Raw genomic sequence first — 19,433 nt, forward strand, 5'->3', positions numbered from 1 at the left:
AATAGTAGTAAAATTAAAACTGAAATAATATTCCCATAAAGCAGAATGTAAAGCATAGGCTATGCTTCTGCAAGTCTCCCAGGCTCTAAAAGACAATAATAAAATCTGGACCAAGCCAGCCCTCTTACAGTTCCATTGAAGTAAAATAAAAAATAAGGAGAAATTTTGGATTCCTCTACAAGCTCTTTCATGAATAGTTTCTATCTCCATAGTCTCTTCAAATCCAGCCCAGTGTAAAACAAAAGAAAACACAACACCCACCTCCCCCCCCAAAAAAAGAAGAAAAAAGAAAAAAAACATACAAGACTGTAATTTCTAAATCAAGTGGAACACAGGAGTTGAGATTTTTTCATTCACTGCCTCAAAGGCATATTTTTGAAAATCATATAACCTTTGGAGGAAGAAAGGATCCCATGGTTAGGAGGCATTGCAGTTGACATTGATCCATACTACACTTTATATTAGGTGTGCAGGTAATCACATGGCATTTCCAAATAAGCAGTGGGGAGCTCCCCAAGCCATTTAATTTTCCTGGTCCTACTGGGAAATAGGATTTGTTCAGTCAGCCTCCCTGCAAGTGAAACATCCTCATCCCATGGGAGTGCCCCAGCTAGGATGCTGGGAGGAAATTCCTCAGAAACATTCTCTTTCCTCGCCCACACACATATAGCCTGGATCATGCACTCCTCAGTGCCTTTCCCTGGAGCACCCCCATACCTGTCTAACAGGGCCATATGGCTTGGCCCGTACACTGCAGCGCTGCACCTGTACGTGTGCCAGAACTGCTCAGCGCTGTCTGGCCATGCAGCCCTCTGGTTTACAGTGACACGTTCTTATTGTGTCCCCTGAGCTGCTATCTGAAACACCTTCTCACTGACAGTCTTATTCCACACTTGGGAAGCCACAGCTGTAAGCCAAGACTTTCTTGCTTCTGTTAATCCAGGGGAGGAACAGCCACCTTCCCTCCCAGAAGGAAGTGTGACACCCTTCTCCATATTGTCTGCAAAGCAAAAGGAAAGCCCTTCAGAGTCTGTTTCTGAAGTGAGGGCTTGAGAGAATCATCCCAGAGTGGACTGATAGACCAGAGAGGTGCTGGCTGTCCCAGGGAAGGGAGCAACAGGCTGCTGCAGCAAGATCAGAAGGGTGGCGATCAGTGAGGCTTTTTACATAAAGACAGGGGTGTGCAGGTTGTACATGGTACAAATGTGCTGATGTCACATGAGTATGAGAAAGGCCTCGTGTGGTATTCTGCTGTATTGTGGGGTAGATGTTCCTCGTTTGCTGTGCCATGCAGATGTGCCTTAGAGACCTAACACAGCATGGAGGGGCAACTGCTGTGCAGATACCTTGATCCCCAGCATCTCTGCACTCAAGGGCTCTCCCCCTAGCTGTTCCCCCTTTTCAGCAGGAGGAATATAAAAGGGCCAAGGTTAACGTACACCTGGTGATCTGGTGGCTCTGTGCCCTAAGGTTCACTATCATTTCCAGCCCTGCCCTCCTGCTAACACTGGCTATCAGCCCTCTCGGCTGCTATGAAGCATTATGATCTCATGTTGGGGGGTCCTACACAGCAAAAGCAGTGTGTCCTCTCCCGCAGCATTTTCACCCTCTCTGCTCTTACCATGCTGGAGACCTGTGTGATCAAGGCAAGCTTGGCCAGTCAGGCATCATTTGTTTTCCACAGCCTACTGTTTGAAAGTCCTGAAGGGAAGGGCTGTCAGTGTTCCTCATAGCTCCTGCGGGCCTGTACTGCCGGCTGCATGGTCCTGCTGCAGCTCAGGAGTGCCACATGTCACAAGCCACCGCTCCCCTTCCTTGGGCCTGGGATTTAAATTATGTTGGAGAAGAAAAAAATCCTCAATATATAATTATTTCTTTTTAAAGGATGAGATAAACTATAATGCATTAATGATGGAAGTGAATGAACACAATTCATGCTTAGTGAGTACTCATTGTCTTAAATTAATCCTAATAAGCACTGTTTTTCTCAGCATGCGCCATTTTAACAGTCATTGTGAAAAGCTGTGCTTCCTAATGTACTATTACAAATGCGATGACACCCTCCTCTTTTAGAAAGCATAATTGATAAAATGTGACAAAAACATAGTTCTTACTTATTCGTAAATGGGACACTTATAAAAGTATGTTCAGCCATACACTGGTTGGGTTAAATGAGTTGCTGATTAAGAAGTCTACATGAAATATTAAACCATCATTATCTTGCTCCTGTTAAGATTCAAAATCGGGATTATATTTTGCGCAAAGTAAGTAAAAACTGTTCTGCTGCTTTTAAGTAGCATATAAACATTGTAACTCAAAACCAGGGGTATATTTGAATGACAATTCACACATAACTTCTTGGAAATGTAACATGCTTGGGATGGAATTACAGAAACACATCTGGTACAGTAGTAGATAGATTTGAGTGCTTCCTGACTGTTCAGACACAGCTTCTTTTGCTGAAATTCCCAAAATGAAACTGCTCTGCTGACTATTTCTGCTTTTACAGATACTACATTTTTAGTCTATGAATTATCTGCACCATCTAAAAAATACACTTCCAAAGCCTCACCTGAGTCCATTTCCACACACTGACCTATGAACACGTTGGAAAAAAGAGCCAAGGAAAAACTGGGACAAATTTTAAAAGTGAATGTGATGGTTCTTCTAAGTTTCTTCATTCTTTCATCTGAGAAACCTCTACTCAGCATGCAATCCAGAATACTGAAATAACTATTTTACAGTGATTTTAAATACGTAGATTTCTGTTACTAGAAAAAATAGTGCTAGAATTTTCTTTCTTTGAGCCTGGTTAAAAGATCGTTAAAGTCTTTGCAGCTATTTCACTGATTTTGTTATGAGACATTTATGAGCTTCACGCTAAAAGAAGTGGTATTGTAACACAAGATCTGTCTGCAAATCTCAAACCTAAGACAGTATTTCCTGAACGGGATAATGGCAAATGAACTGCTGTTCAAAGTAGTTCATCTGGGAGTTTAGATGTGATGTGATCTGGAAGTACTGGGTTAACAAGAGAGAAGCAAAAGTTTTAATATGGCCTGGATCACTGTACTGAAGATACTCTTTGGCAGATGAGTAGCGAAGGATGTGGCCAAGCAAGGAGATGCTTCTCCTCTGTTTGCAGAGAGGGGGACCAGCAGGGAGGTTGGAAAAAACTTATTGGGCAACAAAACTCACATGGTAATAACCCTAGGTTTTAATTTGGTCTTTTCATTTTCGTCAACCTATCATGCCATACAGACTCTGTACAGCCACAGAATCTGATCAATAACATTTCAAAATTGCACATTAACTCTAAGACTGTGTAAAACTATTGCAGTTTTATGTAGTTTTTTCCCCTTCCTTTCAGGATTCAATTACAGATATGTCTGTTTTCATGCCCTGAAGATATATACTTACCTATACAGTACAATATACTCTAAAAAACCTTTTGTAGTTTTTTTTAAGCTTTATCTCTGATGTTAGAAAACTCAGCTATATTCATAATTAATTGTCTTGATCAAAACCAAACTCTTTACAATTAAGAAACAAACAGAAGGTATGGTATATCAAACAGACTTTCTGCTGCTGTGATCTTACCTAAACACAAAATAAGCTCAGTACTTCCACATTAATAGTAATAAAGTGCTTTTTTACTTTCTTTACTTCTTATTTAAATATGATTATTATGTCTTCCCATACGCAAACCTCTAATGCTTTCCAAACAAACAATAATAAAGATTTACTTTTTTTTTTTTTTTTTTGTTAAGCATAAGGACAAGAGGGTGTATGTCCATCCGACTTAATGAAAGAAATCACAATTGCTGACATAGCAATTGCCTACTGGGCAGAACAGTAGGAAGTTGTGGGGAAAAGAAGGTGGTTTGAAATCCTGCCTGGTATATAGTTATACTAATACACTGGCAATGACATTGGCAGCTGAGCGATGCTGTTCATTTTTCAAGTGCTGTTAAAATACATGGCACTTGCTTCTACAGGTGAAGGTTTCTGGTGAAGATGTGTTCACTTGGACCTATGTCCTGATTTCCATCTGCCCAGATGACTGTGAAATACAGAAATGGTGGGGGTTGGCTGCCAAAACCTTTTCCTTTTTACAAGGGTGTTGAGCTGAGGGAGTTGACTTTCCCTGTGTTGTGCTGCCTGGGACATGCTGAGATTTGGAGATGGAGTGTGCCTGAAAGGATTACTGTCACTAATTCCCCAGGTTAACATTGCTGAGGTCTCTAATATGCTGCAGGTGTGGGTGTGACCCTAATGCTAATCACAGGGGTGGGAGTAGGGAGGAGTGGGGGTGACACAACTAGAAAGAGACCAGAACATGCACAGGTCTAGTGCCACTTCCTTCTCCTCAAGAACGCTTTGCCAGTGTGGGACAGAAATGGAGAAGATCAGGCATGTGGTCAATAGTGGTAGGAGCTGGACTCTTTTCTGCCCTGTCCTCTACAGGGATACATTAAGGCCACTAGTGTGACACCTGAAACAGGGAACTTGAAATGACTGTGTCTGTGTGCGATTTTGGCACTATAATGTGAACTGCATCATCAGACTGGGTTAAGCAGAGCTGTGATAATTTAAGCCTATTATATCTAGGTCCTTTCCATCATCTGTTGAAGGCTGGTTTCTTGCCGCAGCTTTCTTCCTCTCCCACTAAATTATAATTCATCAACAGACTCAGGAAGAAATTTGTTATGGTTTTGTTGCTCATAGCATATTTTCATATATTAATACTTCCTGTGTATGATGTAAATGGCAACCCTCCAAGGCAATACATTGTTGTTTTTATGAAGGTCAGTGCTATAGTCTATGGTGCTATTTTCCTACACTAGTCTGCTTTCTTGTGACCTCTGAATTCTGTGAGACTTGAGCTCAGTAACTTAGGCATGAGAGGCATCCTTCTGAAGAGAACAAAGATGTAGGATTACCTATCATATTTTTAATGTGGGATGAATTTGAATAATGCAAGATAAAAGGAAATAAGCATAAAGACCAACGTTAAGTAAATATTATTTATATTTAACACAGGATTTGTTAATTAATAGCATTTATTATGGTGGTACCTGAGGAGCTGCTAAGAATGGAGTCTCATGTGCCAGGCAGACAGTGCTGCCCCAGCAGCTGCTCCTCTGGGCAGTGGCAGCAGATGACAATAACTCTCCTCAGTGGTGAGACGGAAAGCAGGAGACAGTGCTGGGAGGCTGGGTACTGAGCTGGGCACGGAGCTGGGTACTGAGCTGGGCACGGAGCTGGGCACGGAGCTGGGTACTGAGCTGGGCACGGAGCTGGGTACTGAGCTGGGCACAGAGCTGGGTACTGAGCTGGGTACTGAGCTGGGCACGGAGCTGGGTACTGAGCTGGGCACGGAGCTGGGCACGGAGCTGCTGCCCACCACACAAAAGCTGGTCTGTAATTGCCAGCGCAGGCTGGGCCGAGGGGAGCAGGTCTCAGCGCAGACACGGTTCTTTCCTACTTGTGCCAAGGACAGAAGCCCAGCAATGAGAGAACAGGGCACCAGTTGTCTTCATTATGTAATGTGGGAAATATTTTCCTGGCGGGGAGATTTAAAACACTTGTAACAGTACAACAGTTCTAAAAGCAATGAACAGTGGCAAGCAAAAATATTTCCCTAGGCGGAGTCTCTAAATATCCTTCTGTCGCAAACTATTTTATTTCAGGACTAACCTTACCTTGGGATCTCTGTTAAGAGGGCCGTAGGTTTTAATGGCTAATGGTTTTAATTTTGCCTATACATTCTTACTGCTCTTATTGTTTTACTGGCAATTCTTAAAGTTTAATTGATACTGACAAAGATGACTAGAATATCTTGATCTATAGTGCAGATTAAATTTATATTATGAATAAAATACATTTTTGTTCTGCCTGAAAAAGACAAGGCTAGACAATTCTCTTTAATTAACGTTGACAACTGCATTTCAAAAGAGCCTATGAAACAAGCAAGCCAACAAAACATGAATCAACAGCTCAAACAACAACAAAAAAGTTCAGTAATTTTTCCTCTTTCAATTTTTACAATAAATTTGAAATAAACTGCGCAGATTCATTGTTATTAGTAATTTCTTTGAAACGTTCAATGGAAATAATGTTAATTACTGTTTATTGAAACAAGCAGTACACTGAGTTCCTGAATTTGTTGATATTGGGGAAATGAGTACTACATATTTGTAAGAAAGGCCAAGAAACCGGAAACATCTCTGTAGGATGAAAAGTAAAACTCTGCGGCAAGTTGAACAGTAACACACAGATCTCTCTCATATCATGTTTTTGGGACCTTGTTTTTGTAGTTGTGAGGGTCTAAGGGCAAGGACAAGACCAACTTCATAGGTAAGGGTAAGTTGTTTATTAAAAAAAAAAAAAATCTTAGCTGAAAAAAAAAAAAAAGAAAAAACCCATATGTCTTGGGTACTCAAAAATTTCTCTATTTTTCAATTTATAGTAGTAGATTTAATAAAATGGTCTACCTCTTCCTAAAAACCCCATTCTTGTCTGAAATTCAGACATCAAGGATCATTTCAATTTTCAAAATGTTATTAAAGACATGATTTTCTTCTAAAGCCTACAGTATAAAGATGAGATCAAAGTAGTAAATGGAGAGGGAAAATGGATGGGATAAACACACTGTATCCATTACATGAGTACATTACTATTTTTAAAATCATACAGGCTTAAATTGTTCTACAACTCCAAACTATATAATTTAACATTTTATCTGTTGTTGTTTTGGAAGCTATGCAGAGGATAAGCAGAATATTTTGTTATTGAAAGAAATGTGTCAACTGAAAATGAAATTTTCAAAGAATGATGCATATAGTGGCTATATTTCCATGGTGAAGCTTTTTGCATAGAGTTAATGAAGTGCTTGGGGTCCTAGGGAATAAAAGGTGCTATATAAATGTAAGAAATTATCATTAAAAAGTTTTTCCCTCCAGGCATTTGGGATTTTGCTGTGTGTGTTACAAGGAGGCATTTGCAATCGTCTTTCATTCAAAATGCTTCAGCTTAGACCTGCTCCAACTCTCCCTCTGCAGCTTCAGCTACAAAAATGTTTATATGAAGAAACAGTTTCTAAATTGGTTTCAGTTAATCATATTTTCTGCTAACATGAAAGAGCCTGCCTCGGTTTAAGCTTTTCATAACCATTTATGAGGACCAGGAGGAACTAGGTAGCAACCTCTCTCGAGGTTTTCAAATGCTGTTTTAACCATTATTAGGTCTTGTCTGCATTGGTGGAGAAATAATACAGGACACAGCCAGAATTCCTGGAAACAAAAAGCCAGCTGTGCAGTATCTGGCCTAAATTTCAAGAATCGTATTGTGTGATCCTTTACTGGCCACACACATTCTTTCACTGATCTTTACAGAGTCTAATTGGAGGCTGGTCCTAAAATTTCTATTTCTTGCACACAGGCAGTCCAAATTTTGCATCATTTTGTGTATGTTTCTCAAGTCTTCTTATTCCAGCATGCAACCTGTAAGATTGTCCACTACTTTTCACAGATTATAAGCATAAGCAGCCAAACCTGATGGAATTAGAAATCAAGAGTTCTGACACCACTGGATATAATCTTTTTACCATACTGCCGTTTTGATGAAATGCTCCAGTTTTGTGCTCCATGAATTCATACCAAATGTGGATTTCTCTTTGGATCCACAGACTGTGTGGATCATAAGCATTTTGTAGAGACGCCTGCTTATGGAATTTGGCCTGTTAGCTCAAGTAATAAGTTGAGGCATTGAAGTGCTAGATATGTTTAAACTCTTAATAAAATTGTGAGATTTGGCAGCATTAAAACTGAAGTTCATATTTTCTTATGCTAACCATTTTACTTTTTCACAAATAGATGTGAAATATAATACAAGACTTCATCTTGTTCTCTAAGTTAATGCTTTTAGAGAATTTGGTGTTTCCTTGCTGAAATTACAGAATTGAAGCAAGGATTGCTGTTGTTTAAAAATTATCTACTAAGGGAAAAAATACATGTGTGTTGACCTTAAAATAACTGATCACAATAAAATATATTATATTTGGCAAGAAGCATAGGGGTAGTATTAATATTTTCTTTTTCATGTTTTTATTGCTTGTATTTTGGTTTTGCTTGTATATTGCTTGTATTATGGATCACAAATGACCAAGAATCTCAGTAGAAATCTGTGGATTGTACAATGTTCCTGTGTTTAAGAGCCGTGGAAAAATGTCCATACATGCTCCAAAATATCTGAACTTGATTTTATAAATGTATCTTTTCAGAAAACAAGCTTAATTCTCAGAAGAATAACATTAGCACTCATTAGGGGACTGAGTGCTTTAGGGTACTGTTAATGAAATTCATAGCCTTTTGCCTGTGGGCTATCAGTTTGAATTCAGTCTAACTCAGTGGAGATTAAAAATTGGCCTATTTAATAGCCTTCTAGCCATCTCTAATGAGATGAGTTCGGTGGGTCTCAGTCCCATAACATAAACCATTCACACTGCCTTCTCCTAACTGGTAAGCTCCAGAAAAACCCCAAAATGTAATGGGTTCTGGGGAAAATTAATCTCTGGTACCATGAAAAAAAACCCAAACCAAAACACAACAACAACAAAAACAAAAGCCTTGATTCACACTAGTTACATCAGCACTAACAAACACATTATTTTAAAATTTGGAATTTATAGTGATGTATAGTTTATAAATTACCAAATTAGCTGAGCATGTGACATATGTTATCACACAGCTATACAGAATGTAACACAATGAAGACTCCCAAAGGGGATATCTACACCTGTGCATAAGATCACACCAACACATTAAATGTTTAAGTATCTCTGGGATTCATTTCTATCAGAAAAAAATAGGATCAGAACAGATAGTAACTGCAGTTATAGAAAATGCTGCTGAAAACAATGATTGCCTAGTCTGCCTCCATTACTTCAGAGCAGTCAAACACTTCTAATCTTTTCTTACAGATATTTAACTTAAGTCTTAAAAAAATATTAATATAGTTTCCAGAACACCCTAGAGAATATATGCCACTTTTATTTATCCATATAATAATAAAACTTTTCCTAATGTCTAACCAAAATTTCTTCCAGTGCAGTTTGAAAAAATGTTAATTTTTGCCCTGTCTGCAGTAGATTTAGTGAACAATGAATTTTTCTCCCCATAATATTTTCTTCTCTAGACTAAAAAATCTTAAGCATTCCTATTTTCAGGTAGAGTCATGTCTTTTCAAAATTTTGATTCCGCCTCCCTTCCTCCTTGTAGTCCCTTCTATTGGACTTTTTTTAATTTTTTTTTTTCTTGAAATGCAGAGCCCGATCTGAACACAGTATTACAGCTGAGGCTTTAGCAGTATTAAATATGAGAATTTCTTCCTATGTCCTAGATGTGACAGTTCTGTTTACACATCTCTTTGTACTGCAGCTTTTTTCACAACGGTGTGACATTGTTGACACACGTTCAGTTTGTGATCTACTCGGATACACAACCCCTTTTCTGAAGACCTGGTGTTTATTCATCTGTTCTCAGTCTTTTAATTATGCAATCGTTATTTCCCACTTAAATGTTGAAATTGGCACTTGTATGTATTAAGTTGCATCCTATTTCTGCAACCACTTTTCAAGAACATTTTTTGCGTTTGTTTTTTTTTTGCCCTGCAACATGCTTCCAGCTCTGCCAGTTTGGCATTGTGGGCATATCCAATGAATGGTAAACTGTCATTCACATAATTAGACTTGGTATCAAACTCAGTACATGCCCACCTCCGAGGAATCGTATTTACTACATCCGACTGTTTTTCACAGTGCAGCATTGCTGATGCAGTTTTGCACCACTGCAGAGTCATGTCATTATGATATGTGGTTTGCTTGCTCAGTTAAGAGTTCTCGTAGATGGTGCTGAAATCCTTAAGTCGAGCCATAACATTTCTACCCCTACTCCCATCCAAGGCCCATTATACTGTCACAGCATGGGATGAGATTGGCTTGATATGATTTTCTTGACAAATCCATGTTGGCTGTAACTTATCACTTCATTAGCTACCATGTGCTTAAAGATGTGCGATTATTTGCTTCAATACATTTCTGGGAACAGAGGCTGGAATGACTGACAGTTCTTGGCTCTACCTATTCCCCCCTTTTGAATTACATGTGCTGTGTGTTTTGTTTTCCTCTCTCCTGAAATCTCAGTCGTCTTTGTGAGCTCTCAGTGATGATTGCTCACACCTCTAACATTGCCTTAATCAACTTCTCACTCCAGCGTGACATCCTCCGGGCCTAGCAAAGCCAAAGAAAAAAAAATCTAATTTATCAAAGAAGTCTCTACGTGTTTACTGTTCTCCCCTGCATCCCTGCCCTTTTGAATTGTGGTTTGCCATCATAAGCATGAATGTGAATTTTAAAGTGGCACCGACCGCCTCCACTTTCTCGGTGTCACTTCACAGCTTCCCGCCCCGCAAGCCTGACAATCCCGGGCCATCTCCTCCGCGCTCAGGTTTCCCGTTCCCTGCGCACCGCCGGCACGGCGGCGGCGGCCGGAGCCTGCCCCTCGGGCGGGCACAGCGAGCGCCCGTCTGCAGCTCCCGCAGCACTTGACCTAGTTTGCCACTTTCTGTGGGAAAGGCACCGCCACTCGGACTGCTGGCTCCCGAGCGCGCAGCGTGGCGCAGGTGAGGGGAGGCCGCGCCGGGCCGGGGCAGCCGCGCTGGCAGGCGGCTTGCTGAGGAAACTGTCCTGCCGCCCGCGGGAGGCATTTCCTTCTTGCCCTCGGAGCCGGGCCAGGAGCGACCCGCTGGCGCCGACCTGCGGAGCCGGGGCTGCCGCCCGCCCTGTGGTACCGGCCGCACACCAGCGGAGGGGTGCGCGCCCCCGGCCGGGGGGCTCGCTGCGGGCGGCGCCGAGGAGCGCGGCGCGGGAAGGCCGCACGCATGCGCGATTCGGGACCCAGGACGCGTGTGTGTGTGTGCGGCCCCGCGCGGAGTGGCGGGGGGTCGGGAAGTTGCGCGATGACGTCATGACGCCGCGCGCAGGACGTAACCCCGGCGTGACGCACACCCCGGCGAGCCCGTGAGTTTCCCGTTATGCCTTTTTTTTTTTTTTTTTTTAAATCGCCCTTCCCCTTCCCCCCCTCCCGCCGGCAGCAGAGAGGGAGGGGAGGGGGCGCGCGCCGCTCCGCGCGGCGCCGCGTGGTGTGGGGGCGGCGCGGGCCGGGGCGCGTGCGGGGAGCCGGCCGGCCGCCCTAGCGGCGGTTGGCGGGGAGGCGGCTCTGCCTCCATCCTGCCGCATCGGGAACATGGCGGCCGCCTCCGACCTGGCGCGGCACCGCGACTCGGCCGCAGCCGCCCGCGCCGCGGTAAGTGGCCGGGCCGAGGCGGCGGCCGTGGCGGCGCGGCAGGGAGAGGGCGGGCAGCCGAGGCGCTCCCCTCCCCGGCCCTCCTCGCCGCCTCCCTCCGTCCTCGCCGTCGCCTCTCGCACCCTTCCCGAGCCGGCGAGTGGCCTCCCCGGTGCCCCGGCCGGGCCGGACACAAAGGGCTGTGCCGAGGAGGGTTTTGTTCAGTCACATGAAGCGGCGCAGCCAGTGAGCGCGGAGCTGGGAGGAGGGAGCGGGGCCGCCGCCATTGCCAGGCGCGGAGGAGCTGGGCAGCCCGGTGCCGCCGCGGCGGGGCCTAGGGCGCGGGGAGAGCCGCCCGGGCCGGGCCGCCAGCAGCGCGGGGCCGCGGGGACACAGGTAATGCCCGCGCGGCGCCGCCGCGGCCGGGGCTGGAGGACGCCGTCGCTCGGGGGTGGCCGGGGTGACCCTGGGGGCTTCGGCAGGCGTCGGTCCCCTCCCGCCGCCTGCCCCGGCGTGCCAAGGCGGCGCGGCGGGTCCTGCCGGCCGGACCTGCGCTCTGCTGCGCGCTGCCGCTGGGCTCCCCAGGGCGGGCCGGCACACGGTCTGCCCGCCGGGCTCACGGGCAGCTCGGCAGGGCTGCCTGCTGCTGTCTTGGGGCAGGGGTGACGCGCGATGCGCTCCCTCCCCTTCCTTCCCTTCCGTCTTGACATGGAGCAGGGTGTCCCTGAAATGCACCGTGGTGGTGTTGCAAAGGGCTTGGCGAGTTCCGGTCCCGCCGTGGGACTGGCCGGTGTGCCCTGCGCACCGGGGCAGCGCCGCCGGCTGCGGTGCACGGGGCTCCCGGAGCCGAGGTGCTTTACAACAGCGAAGGAGAAGTTAACAGTTCAGGTGCAGAGCCGTGTGTTCGGGCTCCAAGCTGCTTCAGGGTTAGTGGTTTCTCTGACAAAGTTTGTGTTCCATCAGGTTGCAGTGTTGAGCATCATCTTGACCAGCGTAGTTTATCTGACATCTAGAAAGTTTTCCTCCTTCTTATGGCTTGTATGTAACCTTTAATCTATTGGGAATACTTCTGTTGGGGTAGTGTGGGCTATAAACTGACAAGTCATGGTGGTAATGAGAAACAATCATGGTGTATCAAAATAGGTTTCAGTCAGTGTTGTACAACTCTGGCCCTTTAAACAAAATCTCATTTGCAGTGATATTCTGATTCCTGCCTCCCCCCCACCCCGTTCTTCATAATTTAATTATGAAGATTGTGTCATGGAACTTAGCTTTCAAATGCATATGGGGAATCAATGTGCACCAGATTTTAGAGTAAGAAGCCATTTCATGTTGTGTAGATTAATGAATTACCACATGGGACAAACACTCTTAAAGAGGCTGATAAGCGTCTCTGGAATTCCAGCACAGAATTGTGTTTTTTACTGAGAAGTTTGTGCAATACTTTTTTTTTTTTTTAATTTATTTTCATAGAGATTGCAGAACAATTTTTCATTCAAATAATAAAACAAATCTCTAAATAGAAGATTCTTCACAGTTGAGAGTGAAGTGCTTTGGAGTTTTGGTAACTTAATGTGATTCTTCTGCATAGAATACTTCACTACTTGTTCAAGGCAGGAGATTTGAGGGCAGAATAAATTGACTGATTAGACAATGCAGAATAGATCTGGAGAAGCTTTTTGTGGGTCACTTAGGTGCAGAGAAAATGCAGTAATTTTCTTACTGGAGAGGAGTTTAAGTAGAGTGCATGGAAGAGCAGTACAGTGTGACAATCCTATTACACTGACTTATAATCACAGCTGATGTTGCAAACCTGTCTAATGCAACTGCAGAGGGATGTGCTGCAGAGTTATACAATAATTACAACAAGAATTGAAATTAATCGTCTTCAAAATATTGTTATAAAATAGTTTCTTCTGAAATGAAGCATTCATCCAATTTGATTTTTTTTTTTTTAAATAAAAAAATTACCCAAAGAGCAGGACTTTTTTTGGAGGGGGGGAAGTTGTTAATGTCACCAAATAAACTTTTATTTTTATAGATGTATTTTTACTTCTGTCTTCTCTAATCTGTATGGTATTTTTTATATTCAAAGAATCCATGGCAAATATCATTGTAATATAATTCCAGCAAAGATGTACTATTCTGATTATTTTGAAGTTTCATGAAGTCCAGCATCTAATTTATACCTAGTAGCATTAGGAGGAATTTGCCTAGGCAAATGTGTATGAAGGTTCTTGAGTGAATGCTAAAAGAGAATACTACTGTCTTGGAATCTCAACAGGTTACTGGGCTAGAGAGAGGAAAAGGCACTGATCACTTAGAGCATCCTTGTGGGGTTCCTTGGTACAGCAACAATTCATTAAAATAGGAGCATCAGCAAGTGAATAAACAGGATGTTAAACAATAGTGGCAATGCCTTCCACTTTAAAATAACACTGTAGGCTGAATTTCAATATGGACGCTGAATTCAAGGGTTGTCAGTGGAATTTCTGGTGGAATAGTTTTTGCTTTTTCTTGCAAGCGTTAGCAGAACCTACTACCATGTGTACTTTTAATTCAAGCCTTTTTGAAGTCACTTCTAGAGAAAATGGCCCAGAAAGGGAATAAAATTCTCCATAGTAATAAAACACACGTGCTCACATGCAATTATTAATTTCAAACACTTTCAGACTTTTTATCAACTTAAAAAAGCTCTGAGAACTTAAAACTTGAAATAATACAGAATAGTTGTGTCACTTGCTGTGCAGTTTCATCTGAAGCTGGTTTGAATTAATGGTCTTTGAACAGTTGCTGACTGGCTGCGCTTGTATGGCTGGTTGATAACACACTTTCCTCATGGTTTTAAGTTTTCAAACAACTTTCTATCTTCAAAGAAGTTTGAATGATGCAACTATTAGATAATTGTCTTAAGATACTTGTTTTAGTCCCTCTATTATAATTTTAATACCAAATACACCGCTCTAATGTTGCAGTTATTTTAAGCCAAATTGAATTAGTTCCCTCTGTGCGCTGGATTGTAACTATACTGTATTACATATTCAGAGATTAGGAGGAAAAAAATAGTAAAATTAGGTTGTATCAGAACAATATTGCACTCATTTAAATTGACTTTGAGACTGGTCAAGTTGGTATGGCCTCTAAAGCCCAATTCCTTCAGATGGAACTAACATCCACCCACTTCAGAGTGTAAAGAAGTCCCTAGTGAAATAAACCAAAACAAGTCTGTCTCCCCCAAAAATATGTTCATTTATCTTCTTGAGCCCTCTAAATATAAGCTGATTTTGGGAAATAATATTTTGGTTTGCTGTTTGTTTGGCTTTTTTTCAATGTAGATGCAAGCTTCATATAGCTACTGGAAAAAGAACTTCAGTTGCCCAAAGAAATTGTGTATGCTGGTTATTCTGGCTGGTATGCATAAAGATACTACTGGGCTGTCTGGGTTAAAGGATTTCATGTAGTTTGTAGTACCATGAAAAAATATATTCAAGCTAATGAAAAAAAAAAACCCACACAGAAAAAACCCATACGCTTTCATGCATGTATACACTGTGTCCATTAAATAAAAGCTTGTGTCAGTTAATAGGAACTGTTCACACAAGCAGTGATGGTAGAAAAGTCATGCTGATGTTATTCACAGGGCTTCTCTTTGGTAGGCAAGGGTGTGAAATGGTCACTGACTTCCTCAGTTACCTGAAAATGGACACAAATACTGTGCATCTCTACAGTACTGTAATAATCTGAGATTTTAATTTGATGCTCAATCATAGCTGTTTGTCAAGGAATACCATGCAATGAGTTTACACAAACTTCTAATGTGTGTTTTTTCAAAAAACTGAAGAAAGCATGATAGTCACGGAAGCAGCCGTGTTGTTTCATCTTGTTACGGAGTCTACCCAGAATTCTTTGGTATTTACTCATAAGTGGTGTTGCTTCACTGAAGAAGCGCAAGCTTTTTTATATTTAAAAGGAAATAAAATAATCCAAATAAAAAATTAATATCCAGTTGTGCTGCATTTCTGTCACTGTTCAACTGTACATAGTGGCTGTTATGCTGATAAAATGTTGCAGCAACGTCCTTACATTGCCAGTGAGGTTAAAGCGGGGGGAGGACAGTGACTTAACAGTGAGTATGCATTTTTTGGTCTTGGTTACACTAAATATTATCTGACAGTATTTCTGAACCAACTTGGTAATACAGAGAACTCTCACTCCAGTCATACTCTTTGTGTGGGAGTTGTTGGTTTCAGGTGTGACTAAATCCAGCTACTGGAAGCAGTAAATCTCTAGTTGACATTTATTGACTGATCCTGAGTGCTTAATCTTACATGTAATCAACTAACTGAAGGATCATGGGATATTTAGTAATTTGGTATTTCTTTAAACTTAATCCAGAGGATGTGAAGTTTGTGCTCAAATCAGAATAAAGGTCAGAGTGCTGGGTTTTGGAATAGTTCAGGCCCATTGTTAGCGTATAGTAAATATCTGCAGTATGCTTAGTTGCATGGTAGATACTTACCATACTTGTAAAAGCTTTGGAGTTTTTGAGATTGGAGTACAGTCTTATTCGCTTCTGAAGGAAAATAAAGAAGGTAGAAGTTGCAGTCTGAGAAATTTGCAATCATATATATATATAAAGGGGCATTATTTTATGAGTATTTGAATGATTATATTTTTTGCTTGCCTTGAGTACTTGGTAATGTTATAGTCTTCACAAAGCAGCTAAAGTGGGGGAAAGGGTGTGTCTCAGGGAACAGGATGGAAAGAGTTACAGGTGCCCGATGATTTGCCCACTTGTAGCTGTAGACAGAGATCGAGATCATCGTAACCTTCCTGTTTTCAGGGCCAGCTGTTAGTGCTCCCTTGTAAAAATATCTTCCACAGCAAAGTAATAGAACACAAGCAAAACAAGGCGCGAAGGTGTATGTCTTGTATAATTTACCTTTATTTACAGGCTTTTACCTGATGCGTCCTTTTTAGTTAAAGTGGAAGAAACGAGGTATTTCTTAACAAATTTAATCATTGTAATTCTGAAAAGTAGTAACGAATCTCTCCTACCTGCCTCTTTGCAGAATAATAATTTGATATATTGATAGCATGAGTTGTGCTTTATCACGTCTGCTTTTGCAGTGTGGCTTTTTGATGGGGGCAGGGATGGGTTTTCCACCCAATATTTTTTTCCAGCAGTGGCGTACAGCGGGAGGTCAGGGGACTGCTCTTGGAAAAGTGATAGTTAATCTGTTAAAGCATGGCAGCTCTGAAGCTGCTCTGTGTTGCTGCTAGTAGGAAGTGGTAGGTATCTGCTTCGTGACTGGCTGCAGTCTGTGGGGTGATGGGTGGTGGTTATGGTTGATTTTATTTGTTTTGATTTGTTTTTTGTTTTGTTTTGCTGCTTTTCATAGTGTTTGCTGCTGATATCTTTCTTCTCTTCAAATGTAGGCACATACAACAGTTTTGTGGCTGTAGAGCTTCAGAAACTATCTGTAATTTTCTAAATGTATCTTTTCCAGTCAGAAGAGTTGGGAACTTTATAGGATTTATATACTAAAATTAGGCTTCCAGCCACCAAAACAGTTGGTGTAGGTTATTGAAGAGTTTATTGCATTTATGATTATTTTGTTTGCAAAGAAACCGTGTATTCTTATGCATGTTCTTAGGAGTCTTCACCAAAGACACTGGATTCTGTGTTCCCCTGTGATAATTAGTGGGGAGGTTAGAGAAGGGGAGCATTTTTTCCAGAAGCGTTTTTATTGTTGTTACTATAAGTTGGCTTGGTATTAAAACCTGTATTTTCAACAGAGGACAGCCTTTGTGTGAAAATTTCCGATATAAATAACTTTATTTATTTACACAGAGGTGGTGTATTTTGTTGTTTCAATACCATAGTTGTTATGGGTGTATCTTCTGTGAGAAAGTCTTGATTGTGTGTGCTATCGCAGGGAGTGGGAGGTGACAGTTCGCAGCTGGCATCTCCCAGCTCTCTCCCATAATGAAGCAAGTGCTCTGTCCTCTTCTGCTTCCTTTGTTCTTTTTAACATATATATTAATATCTATGAAATCACCTAATATTTTCTGTTCTTGAGCAACACTTAAAATAAGAACCTGTGGCATGTAATGAAAATAACTGCATTGTATACAAATTATAATGGGTCTTAGAACTCTGAAGTTACTTTAAAAAGTTTTTTGTCTTCTGGGAAGCCAAGAACAAAATATCTGTTCGTGCTCCCTACTCAGGTACTTATTATAAAAAAATAATGTCATGGCAGTTTTTTTCTGAGGAAGACGGGGCAAGATAAATTGGGGTGGCATGTGATGTTGAATTAACCTAGATAAGCTGCAAGGAAAAAAAATTCTGAGACTTTGGAGTAGTTATAGCATGGGAAGGAGTAGAGCTAGTATTCGCTGTCATGTTCCTGTAAATGAGAAGTCCCCATTCCTAGATTCTCTAGGTGGTGAGACCTCCTGGGTAAGTTTGCTGTCTTTCTCACTGCTATATATGTGGTGGAAAGCGCTGGTGGATGAGAGAGGTCCAGTTTCTTTCCTGGCATGTGTGAATGTTGGAGAGGAAGAGGAGCAGCTTGTCCAGAAAAGAAAAAGGTTCCCCAGGTCTAGCTCTCTCTTGCGGTTGTAGGATTGCTGTTGCTTTTCACAATATTACCAGCAATATTGTGCTTTAACAGGCATGATCTATTTCTACACAAGGGAGAGAACCAAAAATAGAAATCATACTTGGGAAAAATCATTCAGATTCCTATATAACTCAAGTGTCACGCTGTTTCTAAAAATACTATACAGGTACTGTGATAATTCATTTTTAGAAATGTCTTTTAGACACTAAACTCAACTTGGGAATTTGCCTTCCATTTTTTAGTCCAGTGAAGTTCTAGCAGAGGTGAGCAGAGATGATGATGTGCAAGAGATAGTCTAGCAAGATTTATGTCAAAAATAAACAAACAAATTGTTACAGTGGGAGAGGCTTTTTTTTGTAATTATTGCACACACACACAGAACTCCTCCACAGTTTGTGTGTGTTCCTTTGCCGATCTATCCAGGTAGATCTTTATAAACTTATATATAGAGACAAATAATTAAGATATTCTTTATTGTTTTCCAATAGAAGAGTATTGTGCTGTTCTAAATTAAGGCTATATTTAGGGTAATGTATTGACATATAGTAAAATTGTGAAGGCGTACAGGTTATGTAGTCACTTCAGAAGTCCGGCAATGTCCATTAGGGAAGTAGAGAGATGGGTTTACACTTTTGCATAAAAAGTACTGCAGTATCCCAGCAGAATATTTTTTCATGTCATTTGAAGTGTTAATGGTGAGCTGGAGGTTTTGTCTGTTAAGCCATTTAGAGAAAAGTGGGTTTATTTGTTTATTTGATCATTTTGATGCTTTGGATGTTGGGTGCTGTTTTATGTAAAGTTCTGTTTAATATATTTCAAATAACTCAGCGTTAGGTCCATCTGTTAAGCTCGTCCTGAAGCATGCTGCTATGTACTGTTTTCAAATATAAAGGAGGGACGATTAATTAGTGATTCCTTGTGTTGTAGTTTCCATGATCTTCTTAAAACAAAGTCTTCTTCCAACTTAGTAATATTAATACTAGGGCCCAGGGTGATTTTGTTAATAGTAATCTCTCTGTGGCTTCACTTCCATTCTGCCAAGGTGTTTTACCTTCACTTTTATTTCATTTTTTTTAAGTCATCTTCTGGAATGCCATTTTCAGCAGGAGAAAGTGCAGCTTTTTACGTTCTTAAGGTTGTCCTTTTTCTTCATGTTTTCTGTTGCTGTAGATTCGTTAGCATTTCTTTCTGATCTTAAAGGAGATGTTGCATTCAGAAATTAAAACCAAAGCTATATGATGTTAATCAACAGCTTGTTTGAAAGAATACAAAAGTGTTCAAGTGTTACCGTTTGTTACCAATACTTTTTTATTCAGAATTTACACTTTGTTTTTAATAGGACAACTCTATTAGTGTAAAAACAAACCAACCAACCCACACCCCAAAGCCCCCTTGCCTTTTCTTTATTCTTGCCTTCAGTACAAATCTGAGTGTTTTATGACAGCCTGTACCTCATAAA

General features: G+C 41.5%; 1 protein-coding gene across 4 annotated transcripts in view; it reads left to right on the plus strand.

Moving 5' to 3' along the window:
- The first annotated feature begins 11,012 nt into the window (after nt 1-11,012).
- The window catches only part of ZNF644 (zinc finger protein 644), a 52,608-nt gene continuing 44,187 nt past the window's right edge, over nt 11,013-19,433 (plus strand). Inside the window, exon 1 of one of the 4 annotated variants that reach the window (XM_082054833.1) lies at nt 11,013-11,080. In XM_082054833.1, the coding sequence (XP_081910959.1) occupies nt 11,028-11,080 (53 nt within the window). In that variant the 5' untranslated portion in view covers nt 11,013-11,027. Of the gene's footprint in view, nt 11,081-11,147; nt 11,367-19,433 lie in introns of those variants that run through there. The other 3 variants (XM_082054832.1, XM_082054830.1, XM_082054831.1) reach the window with 3 other exon arrangements.

Source organism: Streptopelia decaocto (assembly GCF_964273445.1).
Source record: "Streptopelia decaocto genome assembly, chromosome: 5".
NCBI classification, from domain to species: Eukaryota; Metazoa; Chordata; class Aves; order Columbiformes; family Columbidae; genus Streptopelia; species Streptopelia decaocto.